The sequence below is a fragment of the Fusarium keratoplasticum genome, chromosome 1 (assembly GCF_025433545.1).
Source record: "Fusarium keratoplasticum isolate Fu6.1 chromosome 1, whole genome shotgun sequence".
NCBI classification, from domain to species: domain Eukaryota; kingdom Fungi; phylum Ascomycota; class Sordariomycetes; order Hypocreales; family Nectriaceae; genus Fusarium; species Fusarium keratoplasticum.
Genome location: NC_070529.1, coordinates 1,081,144 through 1,101,151, shown reverse-complemented (window position 1 = coordinate 1,101,151; position 20,008 = coordinate 1,081,144). Strand labels below are relative to the sequence as shown.

Below are 20,008 nucleotides of genomic sequence, written 5' to 3'. Positions count from 1 at the left end.
GAGATGAGATGTGCACAAAAGAGGTGGCAAACGGCATTACACGGTAGAGCAGGCAGCTGGACCTGGCTGGAGGCGGGCATGTATCCGATGTATGTACCTCACTCTTACGACTGACGAGCAAATGTACCTACTGCCTGTACCTGCAGTCCTTTGCGGTGACGCTCGAGGTGGATAATCTCAGCTCTCCTCCCCCACATTCCCCTATGCCGTCCTTGTGCTGTGCCTTGAGCAGGAGTGTGCCTGTTAGTCAGCCGTCTTCTCATTGTTGTTCTCCATTGAGCTTCCCGCTCCATCGACTCGCCGGCCACAACAATGCCATCGCAGCTTGACTCGAACAACTCTCTTTGACAGCTGTTGGCGGCGACCCAACGACGTCTAGGCGGCACCTTGCACGTTGGACAAGGCGGGAGTCAAACTAGATGGCGGGGTCAGGTCGACCAACCCAACACTTGCCAGACTGACCTTGGTTAGGCTCGTGCCGGTCCAGGGCGCTCATGTCATCCGCGAGTGAGTGCCTCGTCCCGTCTCATCAGCATCCCATTCTGGCTCCTGGCGCTCTGAGCAGGAGCCTGAAGAGGAAACGGGATCGAGCCCGGGACATCCAGAATAGCCTTTTGCAAGTGCTTAGGGAGGTAGGGGCAAACGAGGCACACGAGGCACACGAGGCACGCCGAGTCGACCTGATACAGCGTCAATATCAGACAGGAGTCGGGCTCGCAGCAAGCCGTGCAGAACCATTGACCACTATATGGCATCTATTTCGAGCCATGACGCGGAGTCTACGTGCTCTTCGCCCTTAGCAGGATAAACCACGATGCCACTTGAGCCTGCTGAGCGGTGTTTCCCCACCACCACAGCCAGCACCCTGGTCCGTCCCGGCCGATTGTCACCATGCCGTTCCTGACTTCGGCTCTTTTCCCACCGTCACCCGCTTGACCCTTATCCATGCTACCCCCCAAGCTCAAGCCCATGCTCCGGGCTCCAGGCTCAACAGGGCAAGCCAAGGGCTCCAGAGCCACAAGGCGGGCTTGGGAGGGGGGCCTCGACTGGGCTCCGGGCGATCCCCTGTTGCAATTTTCCGCGTGCCGCTTACCGCAGGTAGACGCCTCTTGGACGGAGGAAACCCTAATGCCTCTTTATTGCTGTCCTTGGTAACACAACACACACACACGCAAGCGCACACACAACACCAAAAAGTCTCACCGCACAGTACCTCACCTCACCTCATGTCTGTTTTTATTAAGATTGCAAACTTTCGATAGTATCGATTCCCAAGTTGGATGTTGTGCGTGAAAGAGCATCCGCCGCAGGTCGCACCCCAGGTGGAGGATCCAAGGATCCTGCTGGTGCGGGAAGTCCCCTGCCTTCCGCTAGCCCCGATTTGCTGGATGGTCTGCCCTGAAGGACTTCCAGACCCCGACGTTTCAAACGCCGCCTCCACATCCTCCAGCCAACGCAGCTGCCCCGAGGTTGATTTGATGGGGAGAAGAGGGCTTTACGGGCTGCCATGCCATGTTGTGCCATGCCGTGCCATGCCATGCCAGCTCTTTGGCAAAATTCGGTTATCAGGTCTGAGTGACGCGCAGCCAGGACGGACAGCTGACCTGTCGTATTTGACCATGAGAGCTGAGGGTCAAAGTTGATGATGGAAGCAGCTCAGTGTAACCTTGATCTATGCCATGCCCCAGATGATCAAATGATGAATAATAATACCCAGGTACCCTTGGAGAGGGCAAGCATCCCATATCAACCTCATCCATGGCCGTTGGCCCTACGGTCGATCAGGCCATGATGCATGCACAGCCCTCTCCCGTCCCCTGACGCCGAGCGAGCAGCCCAGCACGGTAGGGACTGCACAGCGCAGCATCGCATCGCATCGCATCGCATCGTGTCAACCCAGCCAGGTCCAGCCAGGCCCATAATATCGAGATCCCTCTCCCCTTTACCCCAGGCTCGAACGATTAAGGCATGGTTCAACTCCTTTTGTGTTGCCTCACCGGGATGCGAGATTCTCTGATTCAAACATGACGAAGTTGTCGACGGCTCGAGCCAAAGCCACGTCCATTACGGGCCGGAATGGCGTCGCAGGTTACCAAAACCATGGACGATTGCCAATAATGCCGACCGCGCCAACGCCATAAGGAGATGGTGATAGACGCCTTATCCTGGATTAGAGTTTAGAACTGGGGGGGTGGTTGGCAACGGGTGAAACCAACGCCGGTGCATTACATGTATTTCTGGCTGGGCTGGGCTTCATTGCTACTGGTCCCCACACACTTTTCTTCCCTAGGTGAGGTGTCGTCGACGAGGCTTGATTCGAGGCCAAACAAACGTCGAATTCTTTCTCCGACATTTCCAGGTCCAATCCAGAAAATGCAGTTGCTGATCATCCGGCACCCGTGAGGCTCGCGGCGGCGGCGGCGCGGGCGCGGGCGCAACCCACTTCTTCCGCCCAACCTTCCCTTCCATCCACTGCTTCCCTTCCCCAAACGCTGCGCGCTACGGCTAAGCATGGCTCCCCGGGGAATCGCTTCTTCAGAGATGACATCTTCTCCTCTAGTGTTGCATCCGCGGTGAGGGGTTCTTGACGGATTGCACGCAGAGATCATGCTAGGCGGGATATGCTAACTAGATTGGCGAGCCCATGATAAGTGTTGGGCTTGCTGATCATACGATCCAACGCTCGACGTTGCCTTGGAAAAGCCTGGAGGAACCGAACCGCCCCGTCCGGAGCGAGCAGCATCCATCGTGATGCCTGTCCTCACCGCCTCGGCGAAGGACGTCTCCGTTGATGTTTGGCTCTCGACCCTGTAAGACACGAGACGAGGCGCCTGCTACGTCCCAGTCCCAGTCCCAGTCCCAGTTGCCAGGTAGGCAGACAAGCAGGCCGAGCCAGGGCGCGCGCTGCGGGAATTTTGCACCTACATCCGGCGCGCTAGTGCGATGGAGGCTCACTCTCTTGATCAAGCAGGAGGGCGAGCACGGGTACAGTACCTGCCCATTACACACTATGACACCTGCTGCTGGAGATGTCGGGCCATGGATGGATCCAGATGCTGGCGCAGGAGTGAGTGCGGTGATGCGTGAAGGCCCTGCTCGGTCAAGGTACAGTAATACTGGAGATGTGGCGCTGGTTCATCTCCAGTTTCCAGTGGGCTCCTTCTCCATCGTGTGGCTGGCGAGATACAGCATACGGGTTCATCTGCTTCATCGTACAGCCTGTACAGCAAAGTATCTAGTGAACCGACCGAGCTGGAGCGGTCTACGGATACAGGTAGACTACCTCTTTCAACGCGCATAAGGCGGGCTCAAGAGATGGGCAGATGTCTTGCACATGAGGCCCTTGGAATGTCGCTCTCGGGGGTCTGATAGGTCCCGCTGGTGCCCTTGGCCGTTACCACCGGGCAGACGGTGTCGCGTGGCTGCTCTGATATTCAAGTCCGCTCTGTAATCTGCACCTGAAAATCTTCAACCCTAATACCCTAATGCATCACATACATGGATGTACAGTATGGATATCGCAAGCCCTCTCCATTCCTGTTCATTTCTGCCGGGCAGCGTGGCAGCCGTATCTAACGCTTTGACCAGCAATTAGGGGAGAGCTGCGCATCCATGTGAGTAAGTGTGTGTAATGCACCTTGCAGTTCAGTCAATCTGCAAGACTGCATTGCAAGCCAACGACCGAGTCTGAGTCCGCCTCCGCCGACGACTGTTGCTCGCATACAACCTCCCTACGAAAAAAAAGACTCCCAAGGCTACATCAGACTAGCGCCAGAAGCATGGTGCCAACAACGGTTTGTCTGCAGCGAATCAATGCCGGTCCAGCAACACCAAGGACAACGTCCGGGAGTTGTGATAGCTCATTCCGTATGACAAGCCCGACCGTTTTTGTAATCTGCACATACGCCGCAAAACAAAATATACTCTGGGTGGCTTTTGATACTATTTGGATTGGAATACCCAATCGCGACCTTGGCATAGATTGAGAAGGTCAGAAACTCAATGAGGACGGGGAAAGAGCCAATTGCCATCACTGCCTCAGGCCACCTTCACAACATTCATCCACTGAATGCCAGTCGCACTGCAGTCGTCGACGACAAGACGACCTCCTGCAACCATGACCCTGCCACCCACACAGGCCACACCACCGACCGACCGCTCATCCCTCCTCATCTGGTCTGCAAGGATTGTCCTCCAGGAGTCGCCAATCAACTCTTCACGGCAATTCGTTTCTTACTTTGCTGTTGCAACCGTGCCAAAAATGACAGTCAGGACGGCTTTGATCTGCCGTCAGATTCAGCAGAGGCTTTGTCAATGCACCCTCGCATGGATATGGATCTTGCGGTGACGGACCACCCGGCTCTGGCTGGTTTAATCTCGATGCATCGGCCATGGGTATGGATGGTATGGCATGGTCTGGTATGGTATGGGTGCGGCCAGACGTCGCCAATCGTGGAAAGAAGCAAATATGTTTGCATGGTCAGATCTGAGCCTGGCCAAGCTTCTTGATCGAAGAGCACACACTCGACCAAAGTGCTTGCTTGCGGTCTGTACGTCACCCAGCCCTGCCCTGCCCTGTCCTGTCCTGCCCTACGCTTCTCTGGCCCTACCGTCGTCCCTCCCATGATCTGACCTGAGACCAGCTCAAAACAATGGTCGATTTAGCAATGGCTGCCACGTGCCACACCTGCTCACGCCAATCGGAAGCAGCCGTTGAAACGGGTACTCAGATCAGACCATTAGCCAGCCTGAACCCTCTGACTGAAATCTGGCACGTTCAGCCAGGGCCCGCCTCAGCCTGCATTCACAACGCTGTTGCATGTTCGAGGTTTTACGTCAAAATTTCATAAGCCAAGGACCAGCCAAAACGCCCAAGAGGAGAACAGGGACGAGCAAAGTGGCTAAGACCGCTTATTGACATTTGACAGTGTCGTACCAACGGCTCTGCCATGGCTGAGAACGTGGCCTCGTAACCACCAAGCCCAAAGCCTGTTGGCCAACTCTAATACCATTTACAGCAAACTCCCCTTGCCAATTACCGACGATGACGCTACTACGGACCTCACCTGAGAAAAATCCATGTTCACCAACCCTTCTGTTTCCACGAACAGCACATCCCGGAACCCACCACACAACTCCATCAGATCCGTCCAGGCACGGGCCACTGGTTTCTTGGCCATGTGTACGCGAGAAGCCTTGTCATTCCCGGGATCATGAGGGCGGAAGCGGACTCCTTGCTATTTCGAGGAGTTCGCTTCGTATGACGATGGGGGACTAGGCTGACAGTACAAACTACTTGACTCGCTCTTGACACTAACGTCTCCGGCTTGTCCATGCTTCTTGACCCTGACCATGGACAACTTGAACGATTGCCCCGTGTTTACCTGTGGCATATCTTCATCGCGATCAGGCCATTGGTTCCACCAACTAAATCACGGCATGCCTATCTTGTCAGGCTTTAGCATTGACGTCGTCTGTCTCATCGAGCATGTCGGGGAAACTGAATTGGGTTACAAGGTTTACATGCCAGGCTGCGCTTATATCCGTTTTCGAAAACAGCAAGGTCACTTGACAAGACAGATGGTCACAAGCACAAGAACCCTCAGGAGAAGTGGTGCCCCAAAGGCCATGCTACTCATTGTACTGAGGGCCGATCAGGTGCACTTCGGTCTTTGCCGAGTGCCTCCAAGGACTCACGGGAATCCACGATGCAACGCCGAGGTACCAAGGTGAACGGAGTTGTTCCGCGCAGGCAATGGAGACTCTATAGCGAACGGGTAGCGCCGTGATTGGTGCGTGCCTGGAGCCTCGCCGGCGCTGCCATTGTCGACTTCAAAGAACTGGAGCCGGCTTCGCTAAGTTAGCGAGGTCGCATTGCAAACTGCATTATACCAGTCCTTGTCATTAGTTATCTTGATGCCGGTGTCTGAATCGTGCCGGCCCTGACAGGTGCAACGGCAAGGGATTGAGCTGAACCGGACTAGTGGTCACAGCCGAACTGTCAGGTGGGGGCGATCCTCGCGGTCGGCTCCCAAGATTGGATCACAGAGTTCCTGATCCATCTGGATGTGACAGCAGCCGACATTGTGTTGAGAGAGACGAAGGAGAGGCGGTAGGGCGGCTGAGATGGTAATGTCGATACGACGTCGGGCTCTCGTCGAGGCTTACTAGCAAGCTTGACTGTGGGCGAATGGAACCGAAAACCGGGGTCGAAGCCGATCACTGCAGGCCTCGATCGCCTCGAGATGGCACAGAAACAAATGCCGGTATCAGATGCGGCATCTCGTCAATCCTGACTTCCATCTGGCATGGCATTCCATGGAAGGATAATGATCCTTGTTGGGCTGAACCCTTCAAGATTGCCAGACATCTCGGCGACTACGGTTCAATCAGGTGTCACAAAGAAGTGACAGCCCGTCACGTTTCTTCCGACGCCAGTTGATAACTGACTGTTCTGACACACATACATACCACTCTGAACTGAACACAACCCAACAACCAGGAACTTCAGAACTCCACCTACGGGCGGGATCCAGAGATCTTCAGCGCCAGGTCTCTTTACGACCAAGGAGATGAACGAGCAGCAGAGACCTGCAGACCTCACGGGGCTGTGCTGCCGGATGTGCCTGACTGCAAGTGAAAGGCTCGTGTCTGTAATCTGCGAGGTACAATACAAGATGCATGGGCTGACGTACGTACAGCGAGCATCAGGGCAGAAAATTCTCCGAGCTTTGCAGGTGAAACGTCGTACTCGCCGCTCTACGCACATGTATGGATATGGGGGCTGCAGAACTGGGGGCTGAATTCATCTCAACCGATCAGCTCGGGCAAGGCACAAGATGCAATTCGCTCCATCGTTGCGCATTAGAAGCAAGCCATGGACTCGTCATCAACTGCACTTTGCGCCAGGTATCGCAGCCCCGAGTGGAGGAGAGATTCGAGACCAGCGCCCGAGGCTTGGAATAATTCAACCAAGCCCCATTTCCATCATGGTGTTGAAACTAGACAAGGCACCGGCAAACCAAGTTGAAAACAGCCACGGCAGGAAATATGGAACCGGCTCAGGTCAGGTCAACCAAAGGCGCGGACCGCTGAGGAGCGGTCCGTAGGGGACAGCTGTCACCGACTATTCTGTACTACTGGCGGATCGACCCTCTCATGGAGTGGAACAAGTGGCGATGGTTGATGGCCTCTGAACAACGTACATATACCTACAGTACTTGATGAAGCGTCGACGGTGGCACAGGCAGCTCTGGGCAGCGTTGGCGCTGGGACCGGTGCAGAGACCGCGGCCAGAGCGGGAAATCATTATTATGCGCGGCCCTGGCAACCTGGTCGATGCTAATGATGGCCCCATCGAGGTCAAGAGACGGACATGGCAAAACTCTGACCTCCACGGGAGACAAAGGAGCGAGGCCTCTTGTGTTTTGATGAGCTGACATGAGAGCGCCGGGAAAAAGCTGGAAATGAAGTCCAAGACGTTTCAAGCCAGGGTCGACGTGCACATCTCCGAGTCATTCCCTCTGCCTTGTGAAGTTACAGGCACAACGGGCAACGGTTCAGAACTCTGATGGGAGGAGAATTTGGCACGATACGACATGCTTAGCGCGGCATCTCGATACAAGGGCAGGTCGTCCCCCTGCCTCGGCCTCAGGGCGGGCTGTGGACAGTGGACAGCGTCAGTGTGCCAGCCGGCCGCTCTGCTGTTGCATCCCGGCGAGCAATCGGCCGAGTCCAGTCTCACTCAAGCTGGAGGGTCCCCCCTGGCAGCCGTGGAGAACGTTGCAGGCGGGTCCCTCTGGCCTCACCCCCTCGACCCTTGCAAGCCTTGTCCTGTTGAGCTAGGGCGCGACCAAGACCAACGAGTCATGCCGCCGCCCCGCCGCCCAGAGTCCAAGAGGATGACATCCCCGTCGTCTTGCTCTCGAACGATAACGTACCGGCATCTCACTCAAAGCTTGATGTCACAACAGTCAGCGGAGGATCATTGCAGCGTGTCGCGGCTATCCTCGCAGCACGTTGCCCAGCAAAGCCCCCAACCGACACACAGACAACGGGTTGGGAGTCCAATGGGTGGTGGGCATCGTCTCGTTGATGGTCTAAATGGCGCGATGGCGGGGAACGGTGGGGATTCACTCAAGCCATGATTTCGTCTGGTTGTCTTGGTTGTGGTTTGGGCACAGTCTTGTCATTGACAACAGCTGGTGAGTGGTTGAGAAGCCGACCGACCCTCAGCGGAAAGCAGTTGAGCTTGGTGAGAGACTTGACTTGATTTGAGGCAGAGCCAGACAGAAATGGCGCCAACGGCTCACTCTCCTCAGCTAACAGCAGTATCGCGTGTTTCATGTTGAACAGTTGGCACTCACACTCACACTCAAACAGAGCGCCTCGACTTTGTCGCTCTTCAACCGCTGTCTTGAGGGTGCCAACAGTTTCGAAGCTGCACCCCGCATGCCCATACGGATATCTGTTGATGGGAATCGATCTCATCGATCTACCTTTTCTTTTTCAGGCCTCCACTGGAACTTGGGTGACTTTCCCGTGCCGTCCTCGTGGGTGCGAGTCACGTCATCGGCATTTGCCTCCGTTGTTGCAAACACACCCGAGTACAAAGTTGTGCGAGCCAAGAGTTGCTAGACGAGAAACGAACCGTGGAAAAAGAAAGCAGCCTATTTCCCGTCACGGAGAACAACAGGAAAGAGGCTGGAGGAAAAAGGAAGTTGGACGAGGGAAAAAGAAAAGCTGGGGGAACACAAGAAAAAGCAACGGCTTGCGATGTGATGAGATGGATGCTCCCTCTACCATGGCCATGGGATCCCTTGCATCTGGCTGAACATCTCTGTCGGGGAATGCCCGGACTACGTTAAAGGTTGCAAAGGAGCGCCGTTGCCGATATCACTTCGACACTGATAATGGTTTATCTAGAGTTGAGGTCCCGGGCCAACACTTGTCCAGATGATATTGACTTTCGACAACCTTCATGGTTACGACGCCGTTGACCAGCCTCCCTCGAGTGGTCGGAGAAATACCCCCACGGGCAGGGTTTCGGATATACCTACCAGCCAGCCTTCGCTTTGCAGCTTCTTCCGCTCGAGTCTCTCTCTCTCACTCTCTAGCTGCGCATGAAACGGCGCCGCCTCAGTCACCAAGATGCCCCGGACTCAGAAACCAGCATCGTGCCGCTCCGCCGTCTACTGCGCAGTAGTTAGTGCTGTCATACGGCAGCGAAGCTTGCGAGCCTGTCACAGCAGCCCGTTGGGGTTTTCCTTGGTCCTTCTGGCGGGCTTCCCCCCTTCCTCCGCAAAATATGATATATGACAAGAGCCCAGCTTGTCCCAGTACGTACTCCCCCGGATCTCAGCAAAAGCTCAGCCAGTTGGGCCCCCTTGTTCTGGAGCGTCACGCATGCATGAATGGCCAAGTGGGAGAAAAAAAGAAGGAAAAAGAAAAGCAAACTCTGGCCTCGACTGGACTCGACCGGGGCATGTCTCCCGCCCTCCCTCCTCGTCCCTCTCCCTCCACAGCACGCCTGGCAGCCCTGAGAGTTGCGGCAATCCTTCCAACGTGCATTGTATCCCGGCCGCGGATCTCTTTTGTCACAGAAGCCCATGTTTTCTGTTACACCGCAGGGAACTAAACGGCTAGCCCTCGCACTCTCCGCCGTGTCAGCGCCTATCATGACGGTCCGGCCAAGTTCGTATCCCATCCCCCTCCCCCCTCCCCCGGCAAGCTATGGAAGCAACAAACTTGACCGTCCGTCTCATTGCTTGCCTTTTTCTGGATCTTGCTCCTTGCCCTGCTGCGGAACCGCAAGACTACGTCCGCCACCAACGGGATCCTTGACGAAGAGTCATGATAGGTTCCTGGCTGTGAAGGAGGGAGGAAGCAACAGTTACAATCACAAGCAAGTCAATTCAGGTCTTGCTTTGTTCCCGTTCGTCGCAACTCGGGACCCCGCCTCGCCCATGTTTCCCATGCTTCCTCGCGTTTTCTTTGCTTTTTTCTTTTTTGCGGGGGAAATCTCGGGAGTGTGTGGGTGGTGATGGTAGTGGTGCTTCTTCAGAACCCCCCCTGTCGCCCCTTGTCACCGCTTCAAGTCGTCGATTATGATATCTGCTGGGTCTCTCCGTCAGTCACACCAAGAGAGCCCTCGCTCCTCACTCTTAGCCTCGAGTCCCCCCCGGATACAGGCAGGGCTTCAGCTGCTAATTACTGCCTCCCTCTGTGCGTACGTCGTACCTACAGAGGGGACCCGCCGTGGGCCACTTTCCGACGGCTGCACCCTGCTACCCGTGTTTGACAGTTTGACTTGTCAGAAGCAACTCATGCCAACTTTTGCTTTTTGGAAGTTGACAGAACATCCAACTTGACGGGATCACTGCACTGCACTGCGCGCCTTTCGCCCGAAAGCCCCCTGTCCCTTGTCCTTCTCAACGCTCAACTCGGCGTTCCAACTGGCGCCTCTACGCCTGGCTGTGTCTACTTGCATTCAGCTGGGGGGCTTGAAAATGGGAGCTTGACGAGGTAAGGAAGTCCACTCAAATACAGGGGCGAGCTATCACTTCTCAACTCTACGTAGGTAGGCGAGGCTAACTTGCCCTCAGCACACGGGTCATTCCGCGCTCGCAAGCTTTGCTGTTTGTTGATTATCAGGCCCAGATAGGGAACTAACTAGGTAGCCAACCCTTTTGCCCCCGGGTAACGGAAACCCTGAGACACGACACGCTCCTCGCTGCAGTGTTCAGTTCTGTCGCACAACTTGTGAAACATTGAGGAACCACAAAGTTCAATTCACCCATCTACGCGGAACCGCAATTGGCAAGCGACTGAAACAAATCCATTCCAAAAAGAGGATTCCCGCTTCCTCTCTTGGGGGTGCAACCCGTATCTAGCAACTTCCTCTGGCCGGCTTGTATCAGACACCTGAGACAAGCGACCTCATGGCCTTGCCTTTTGCCCCCCCAGTCCCCAGGGACTCGCTTGCAGCCCAGGTGACTTACTGACCCTCCATCCCCTAGCCCAGCTGTGGAAACTTGGCGCGACTAATATCACAGCTAGCATGGAGAAGGGGTCAACTTGATGATCTTGATAGCCAAGGAGAGTAAACTCAATCGGCTTTGCCCCTGTTACGCGCGTGGCCCCTTTGGCTGAGCGTGGTATTCCCTTCGGGCGGCTTCGTTTAAGGAAGGACCCTGGGAAACGAATGGCGCCCTGAGACATGACGTTATGGCATTGCAGAATCGTACGACGGGAGTGCCGCCCGTTATGAACCCTTGTCTAGACGGTGACGATCAAAAGGTCGAGCCCAACGGCGGCAGCATCACGTCGCATAGACGAGATGGACTTGTGAGTTTAGTCTGCTTGTGGTCTTGTCTCTGTCTTGGCTCGACTTCTCGCAGTTGTCATCGCTTGCTTGATTGTATTGAATGGGGTAACGGAGAGGTCAGCTGGACATCCCGTCTTGTCCCCCTTATACCTAAAGAAGGAATCGTCTTGAGGCTCGCCAAATAGCAAATCTAGATAGGTAATCTCCAGTCCCGTGATGGTTGAACAACAGTCTCCTCGGGAGGTCCATGTTGAAAGTCAACTCTTTCATGCCAATGCTCTTCCCTAGCAACATCCAACAATAGCCAACTCCAACCTTGATTCTGTTTTGCTCAAGGTCCGGCGCCGTTGACGGTCAACTCTTCTAGCCGTTCCTTGAGCAAATGGTCAGGCTTGAGGGAGCCATTCGTTTCTGCCTCGCCGTTGACCGATGACTCCGACGGAGTCTCTCCACTTGTGAGACCCTTCCTGATGGCGAGGACGCTGTCGACAATGACGGCATCAATGCCCTGCTTGACTTGACGCTACAGAAAATGTCAGCTACTGTTGCTACTCGTAGATAAGGACGAAGCCACTTACCTGAACCATGAGAGGATCATTGTTCAAGGTGCCGTAGCTGAAGCACACAATTCCGTTCTCCTTCACAACCTTGACTAGGCGAGGACTGTTGATAAAGGGCTCGGCGGCGGAAACAATGCCGAGCAAGTTCCAACGGCTCGCAAAGCGAATAGCCTCTTGGAGGGACGAGGCACGAACGTCGCAAACTTCGCAGCATCCCGCGTCCGTGAGGAACAGGATGGGGATGGACGGTTGCTTGTAGCTCAGGCAAAGACAAATATCGGGGTTGAAAGAGCTGAAGATGATGTGTCGTTCACCAGCCAGGTCGTATACTTTGGAAAGAACCGTGTCACAGAACGAGTTGAGTTCCACGGCATAAGTGTCCATCTCATGTTCCTCGCTCTCGTGCAACATGGGGTACTTCATCTCTATATTGAACCCAATGTTTTCTGGCAGCTTGCGGAAGAGGTCCTCCAGGGTGGCAAAGGGGGCTTGGATGAAGTTGCCCCTGGAGTTGGCCTTGAAGCCCTTGGACTTGAAGTCACGGGTATGCTTCATGCGCTCGTCCATGTCCTGTAGCCCACTGCCAGCGAAACCCATCGACTGCGAGCGTGTCGGCGCAAGACTATTACTACGCGCTCGGAAGCCACCAGGTTCGCCCTCAGCCACAGGCTTCGTTGAAGTGTGACGAGGTCCCCGACGAGTGTCGGGGTTGATGTGCAGAAACTGCTCTAGGGTCAACGTATGAACAGGAGCGTCAATGCCTGTCTCGCTGACGAGGAAATCGTGGTAGATGACGGGGACGTGATCTTTGGTAAGCTGAACGTCAAACTCGACGTACTGAGCGCCAAGGTTGGCCGCAGCAATAAAGGAGGGCAGGGTATTCTCGCCAAGCTGAAGGGACTTGTTGGATGTGAGGTTCTTGCCCAGTCCTCGATGGCCGATAATCATGGTTGATGACATCTTCTTCCAGTAGGTCTGTCTTGAGGTAACCTCCATATTGGGGTGATGGAATGGGGTAATGACCAGGAAGTTGAAGTTGACGGTTCCGATAACATCCAAACTGCTGGACATGATAGGAACGCAAACATCGCCTTGCAGATTCATTCTTCGAGACCCCAATGTCGGCTTCACAGAAGACAAGAGAGCCACAGCTCGTCCAACCTTGTTCTGGTTGTTGCCAGAGTAGGTAGGAACAATGTCGAAGAGGAGCTTCACCTTGGTGGCGTCTTTTGTCATGAAAACAATAGGCTCCGTGGCGATGTTGTCGTGCACCGGGAGATCGATAATCGTCGGCTCACCCTGGGCTCCAGTAGCGGCCACGACAATCGACAAGGCAGTGTCGAGTTGGGTATTATGAGCTTCAGTGAGCGGGATGCGATCCAAGCTCACTGGCTCAACATTCTTCCGCATGTCCATAGACCCCAAGCTCACGAGAACAAGGCTCTCATCCGTTAGGTAACGGTGACCAAAACTCTTGACGGCCTCAGGGGACCGCGACACGCTTGAGGCGCCATTGGAGCGCCGCTCATCGATGGACGACATCTCTGAGGGAGTTGGCTGCAGGGTCTCGACAGGTCGGGATGGAGGCTCATCCTCTACCGTGTCGACCGCAAGGAGTCTTGCGATGTCCATGTGGCCTCTCAAGGCAGCATGCTCTCTAGCGGTCCAGCCGGATGAGTCTATGCGTGTGGTATCGGCTCCAGCCTCGACAAGAAGCTCAGCCACGTTGAGCTTGCCGTCCACGGCCGCAACATGGAGAGGAGTCCATGCATACGTGTTCTCCGTGGCTTCAAGGTCTCCCTTTTGGAGCTCGGTGCCCTTGATAATGATTCGAGCACACTCAGCGTGGCCAAATCGGGCTGCAACATGAAGAGCAGTCTCATTAGTCTTGTCTCTCCAGTTGAGGTCAACGCCAGCATCAACCAGCATCTGCACGATAGTGCTGTAGTTGGATTTTGTGGCAAGAGCCAAGACGGCTCCTGATTTGGAGATGGACTTGCGAATCTCGGCCTTTGACTCACTGCTCCCCTGCCAGTTTTCACCCTGCAAGAGAGCTTGAGTTGTCAAAGGGTGACCTCCAACAACACTGAGGTGAAGCGGAGCACAACCGTCATGATCCTGCCACTCAGGCGTGTCAATGCCATCTTTGACATTGAACTGATTCCACTCCTGCATCTTGGCCATGATGATTTGACAGACCACCACAAATCCGAATTGGGCTGCGTAGTGAAGCGGCATTCGCCCGAAGGAGTCACGGCTCTTAAGCGCAACTCGCTGTTCTGGGCGCAGCTGATCAAGGAGATAAATGAAGAGCTGTACAACTTCATCGTCCTTGCCAAGAAGCTGGATCTCATTTGTATTGAGTGCCTTGGCACCGGTTGCAGAAAATCCAGCCTGGATATGTTTGTTGCTGAACTGAGAGCCTGCAGGCACAGGGTAGGACTTTGATTCCTGGTCTCCGGGGTTCGACTTTGTGCGGCCAATATGAATGACAAGGCGATGAATGCAGTTGCGGCCATTGATGTCGTCTGGTTCATCGAGGCTCTTGATATTAGAGAGCAGGAAGGCGATAGATGCTTTCGCCCGTGCAGAGATGGATCGCTGAAGGAGGTTCAAGAGGAGTGGCTTGGAGCCATCTTCAGAGCTGACATTGCTCTCCTTGAGGCCAGCCTCGAGTGCTGCAACATCATCGTTCCGGACCGCCTGATCAAGCGCGTCAAGCTGCGCCTGTGGCAGGTTTAGCAGTCCTTTCGTTGATGCGCGACCCAGAGAGCGAGTTGAGTGGTCAGACATGGCATCGTCAAAAGTCTGGGCCTCGGCCAAAACAGACATCCACTTGTTGATTTCAGTCAAGAGCCTCGCCGTGTTTGCCTCCTTGGCAAAAGGCTTTGGATCAACCTTGGTTGAAATGTAAGGGTGCTGTGTTACAAGGTCCGGGACCTTTTTGTCAAGCTTCTTCGTGATCTTGACAAAGCCTCTGCGGTTAATCTCACCAAACCACTGCAAGTTGCGCAGCTGGCTTCTCAGCTCGAGGAGAGCGCCCATAACTTCCTCAACCTCATCTTGGTCGAGAGCAGAGACGACATCGGGGGTGCGGCCATAGCGGTTGTAGAGGAGGTTCAGGCGGCGGCAGGATTCAGCGAGTTTCTTGTTGTAGAAAAAGTCGACATCTTCGAGGTTTCGGTCAAGGGCGAAAAAGAATTCTGCATGGGGAGTTAGGGGAGAGGCTCAGGGAGCGACACAAAGAGAGTCGTCAAAGCCGCCCACCTGCAGGGTCCACCTTTTCTCCATTCCTGGCCTTTTCTGCTGCAGCCTTTACCAGTTTCTTGAGGCCCTTGTAGTTGATGTACGAGGACGCCCATTCGGGGACCTGATTGCGCGGTAGGCTGCGTGAGTGGTGAGTGAGCTGAGCTGAGCTGAGCTGCGCTGCGCTGCGGCGCTGATTCGCTGGCTGATATGAGGACTCACTTTCTGCCAAACTTCATGCTGCAAAGGTTGATTGGGGTACTCTTTCGCGTCGAGACTCAAACCTGCGCCAGAGAGTGAGAGAAGAAATTGAAAGGTTTTGCGATCGGGAGCAATGAGTCGCGTCAGTTGGAGGCGAAGGCCGTTGTGATAAGAATCCCGGCGATTCGCCCCAGGGTAGTCCGGTTGGGACAATGGAAGTTCCCAGACGAAGCTCGTGCTTCAAAACAGCTCGCCAATGGACAAATGTCTTTGTAATGCTGAACTGAACCGTCGCAGTGCCGCGCAGTACAATGATGTCAAGCCAACGCCTAGTAGTGATCAGGAATATCCGGTGGCTTCGATAAGAGAGGATGGAGCTTGTGACGTATAATCCATCGGCGTACGGAAACAGTCTTTGCCCTCGATCTCGCGACTCAGCTCGAGAGGGACAATGTGAAATGAGATGGAGGAGGAAAGAGGAGGAAGACGAGCCCGGGATCCAGACAGATTTTGCTAAGCCGACATTGCCTTGGAGAAAACAAAACAATTCGTGGGTTGGATTGTGAAAATGGGAACAGCTGGAGCCCTTTCCACTTGTTTGGGATGAACTCGATGTGGGGGAAGTACTGGACTCCATCTTCCAGGCTCCAGGGCTCACGGCGGTACCTTTCCACTGAGATGCGCTGGAATAGGGACAAACTCCAAACTCTGGAAGGTCGGAAGGGTGCGGGGGGGCGTGCCCCTAGCTTCGCTGGAGTCGAGCCCGCCAATCCAATTGGCCCCGTGGACCCTCCATCCCTCGTGACTGGATGACGGCGAGTCGAGGAGCATCCACTCGACTCCTAGCCCAGGGCGCATCGTGACCCTTGGAGGGTCCATATCTTCATCCGAGAACCTGTCAGAGAGGGAGGCTGGGACCTGCGATACAGTGCTAGCTGACGAGGAAACTTACTATAGAAACTATGCCCCGTGAGACTGCAGACCGCCATGTCCAGAGAGCCCTTTGTCGTGTCAAATCCACTGTGCCGTACCATGATTGCTCATGACCCTGGGCAATGGTGGCGGCGAGGGCGGCGCCTCCAGCTGCGGGGGACCATCTAGGTAATCAAGGGATCTGCTCGTGGTAGGCGCAGGTGCCGAGGTAAGCAACTTGAGGGCTTTGCAAGGCAATGCAAGTTGAGTTGGTTGGGTAGGTAGGTGTTGATACAAGAAAAGTCATTCATATGTATGCTGGGTAACGTCTACCCGGCCACGTGTAGCTAAGTTTACATCCAATGCGGCTCAAATGCCATATCAACCTCCCTCAACAATGTACAAACGAGAGGGGTCGCCCATCTCCGTCTTTTGTCCGCTCAAACCAATCCCGCCCACTGCCCCTGCTCTAGATATGCCGGTCGCTGATCCGGTACTGGCCATGTGATCAGCCTCCTTGGTCTTGCCCTCAAATGTGCTGGCCCGAACTGTCCAGGCGTTCTGCTTATCCGCCCAGCCGACATTGCTATCGGTTCTGGAAGAACGACGGCTTTCTGATCGCGAAGCCATGCCTTGGCCTGGTTTCTAGCCTGATTTTTCCTTGACTTCGCCTGCTTCTTGGCTGCCCCATCAGTCCTGTTGTTGCTCGGAAAACCCTCGCACTCCATCAGCGCCTCCAGCACACGCCTCGAGATCGAGAGTTGTGACAGGAAACCAATCAGCTCCTGGTTGAGCTTCAATGTCTGCTTGGTTGCTGTGTTTCCAATGTGCAGAGCCATTGACTCACGGAACTGGGGCCTGAAATCTGGATAGAGGAGCTTACTCTCAATAGAGCGCGTTGTCCTGTCCACAAAAGCCACCTCCTTCCAGAGAGCCTCAATTTGGAGCAACCTGCTCTCTGAAGATTGGACGAGCTGAGTTGTTGAGCTCTGTAGCTGAAGTTGTGAAGTAGAGTCGACCGTCGCTAGAGCGTCTAGAAACTGGCGGAATCCCTGAGTTGAGATGGACAGATTATCCAGAGTTGACTCGGACACTTGACCACCAGAAGTTCTCAGACCAACAAGGTCAAGGAGGACATGCAGCCGGCTGATGAGATAGGTAGTGCTCTCGTTACGATGCATCAGCATGGATTGCCATGTGTTTGGGCAATTCGTGAAGCCCTGAATCAGACGCACAGCAGCCTTCCAGTCAAGAGCGAGGATGCACTCGTCAAACAACTGCTTGATCGTGTTCGTGCCAAGCACAATGTTGGCCTTCATGCATGACACGAAGAAGAGTGCAGCCTGGTCGAATAACTTGAAATGAAGAAGACCATCAATCACTGCCTCGATGAGAGGCTTGGTAAGAGGTGCGTGCCCCCAGATCCAATCACCTGTTTGGGTAGATGTCTTGTTACTCATTCTTTTTGCCTTGGGCGGGGCAGTGTCAGTGACATGTCTGCGACCCAGCTTGGCTCCCGTTTCTGTATCAAGGCCAGTAAGGCACGCAAGAGCGCGAAGGAACCTTCCGTGGTTCTGGGAGGTCTTGTAGTGGTTCAAGATTGCCACGAAAGTAGATGGCGTTGGCTGGACGCGTCGGTAGTAGAAGAATGAGTTGACCAGGGCCTCGGAAATGTACTTGTGCCCTTGCTTGTCGAAGGCAACAATCAAGGTGTTGAGCGTGTGCATATCAGCTGGGTACGCCGACACAAGCAAATTGTAGCACACCCTGCCAACCTTTTCCTTTAGCCTGAGGTCGGGGGAATCAACCACTTCTCTGAGTCGTCGGTTCAAGGTGATTCGGTTTCTCCTAGCTCTGACAGGGTCGATCGAGTCAAAAGTATAAGAGACACCCTCATACGCCAAATGGCGAGCCTCATAGTAGCTGGGGCTGGAGGATGTTGATTTGTCGTGAGCAGCAGCGCGGTCCAGGAGTTGTGTGACAAGATGAACAATTGTCCGAGAGTCGTTGTGAAGATGTTTCTGGTTTAACGGAGTTCGGTGAGGGAGAGATTGATCAATCTCCTCGTCCTTTATAGCTTGCTCAAGGCGTTCGTAGTCTGTCTGCCTCAGAGCAAGCATTGTTGCTTCATCTGGGCATTGATAATAGTCGGCTTGCAGGCGGTTCAAAAACTCGGAAACGCGTATGGTAACAGGTTTGTCGATCTCCTTCATATACGGTCGGTTCGTGTAGATATCCTTGAGGGATTGCCATAGAACATCCATCTGGCTGAGGCTCAGTTCATCCTTTCCGGTAAGGTTGGTTGTAATTCGCTTCGTCTCGAGGGTTCGGAGCATCTGAAGCTCGGCCAATTCCCGCCGCGTCTCCTCCAATTGGCGATCCAAGTCTTGTCTGCGATCCTCCTTCTTCACAGCGTCGACGACAGCTGCGGCCGCAAACATGGAGCTGTAGCATGCTGTAAAGATATCGGCAAAGGTGACTTTGCGTGGTCGAGAGGCAGTCGTCACCCGTCGGCCGAGGGCGCTGACGGCGGTTTCGCAGACCCGGCATCCGCAGCGGTGAGCCTGGCCGGCTCTCGACCATAGAGTCTGCATGATGGAAATGCGATTTTCGGTCAAGACATCGCTTGAGGGCGATTGAGGCGTGGGCTGACGGCTATCGTTCAATTGAGGTGTTTCGCGGATCCGGAAGCAAGAAATTGGCCAGTCACGGATGGTTCGATTATCCAGATCACGTGAAGGTCTCCCGACGGCCCTCCGACTGCTATTCGCACACCCCACCACCCCACCTTCGTCACTTGGAACCTGACGCAGCTGGATTTTGTTCTCTGTGCTCAACACACTCTGCGATATTCCATCTTGCTGCTTAGTTCATTTATGTTTTCTGTTGTTACTGATCTGCTCATACCTCTCTCAACATGTTCGCTCTCTATCTCACCGCCGAGTTGCAAGGGTATGCCAGACAAGCTTGTGGACGCAACCCAACTGAGCTTCGCTGATGAGGGGCAATGACAGGGTTACCAACTTGCGCCCTGACGACACTCAAGACAACCCTTTCTGGTATATGTTCAAGGTCCAGTGTACTTCTTGTCGTGAGGTCCACGCAAACCATGTTGGCGTGAACCGATTTGTATGTCTTGACTCGTCTTAGCTCCTTGAGTAACTACTCATCACCCCCTAGGAAACCAATGAGATGAGTGGAAGTAGAGGAGAGGCCAACTTCGTCTGGAAGTGCAAAAACTGCAAGGTAATCATTTCCATACACTCTTATTGCCTCTTCATCTAACACGATCCCAGCGAGAGTCGTCGGCATCCATCAAGGCTGCACCAGCCCCCTACGAACAGGGTGAGCCGGCAAAGGCTCAGAAGATCATCGAGCTTGACTGCCGAGGACTCGAATTCACCGAATTCAAGGCCGAGGTGAGTAAATATTCAGCCCTCTTATATTATGATGTCGACTAACATGATTTGCAGGGCGAGTGGCTGGCAGATGGTGCCGAAACCAACACCAAGTTCAACGACATTGACTTGGTGGACGGTGAGTGGTTCGACTACGACGAAAAGGCGAATGAAGAGGTCAGCATCAACGAGATCAAGTGGGAAATTCGTCGTGCCTAAAGTTACTTGTCGCTTCTGAGTAGTTGAGTTGGCGTAGGGGTTGATGTTTTTGGGTGAGGTTGTGGTTTGGGGTGTTGAACAAGCGGGCGAAGACTTGGGGACGGAGTTTGAACAGAGTCGCAAGAGAAAATGGAGCCGAGTTTATG

General features: G+C 54.4%; 3 protein-coding genes across 3 annotated transcripts; 1 reads left to right on the top strand and 2 right to left on the bottom strand.

Annotated features, from left to right (window-relative positions):
- Nucleotides 1-11,657: 11,657 nt before the first annotated feature.
- NCS57_00034200 (Glycerophosphocholine phosphodiesterase) lies at nt 11,658-15,371 on the bottom strand (the record flags this gene model as incomplete). The annotated part of the gene is made up of 4 exons (XM_053050429.1): nt 11,658-11,849; nt 11,905-15,089; nt 15,154-15,272; nt 15,355-15,371. The coding sequence occupies 4 exons, from the start codon at nt 15,369-15,371 to the stop codon at nt 11,658-11,660; spliced, it is 3,513 nt and encodes a 1,170-aa protein (XP_052918944.1).
- Nucleotides 15,372-16,685: 1,314 nt separating this feature from the next.
- Nucleotides 16,686-18,902, bottom strand: NCS57_00034100 (uncharacterized protein; the record flags this gene model as incomplete). The annotated part of the gene is made up of 1 exon (XM_053050428.1): nt 16,686-18,902. Exon 1 carries the CDS (start codon nt 18,837-18,839, stop codon nt 16,686-16,688), a length of 2,154 nt encoding a protein of 717 aa, XP_052918943.1. The 5' UTR covers nt 18,840-18,902.
- A 260-nt stretch (nt 18,903-19,162) lies between these two features.
- On the top strand, nt 19,163-19,862 carry NCS57_00034000 (uncharacterized protein; the record flags this gene model as incomplete). The annotated part of the gene is made up of 5 exons (XM_053050427.1): nt 19,163-19,197; nt 19,260-19,374; nt 19,426-19,491; nt 19,542-19,664; nt 19,719-19,862. 5 exons carry the CDS (start codon nt 19,163-19,165, stop codon nt 19,860-19,862), a joined length of 483 nt encoding a protein of 160 aa, XP_052918942.1.
- Between the last annotated feature and the right edge of the window lie 146 nt (nt 19,863-20,008).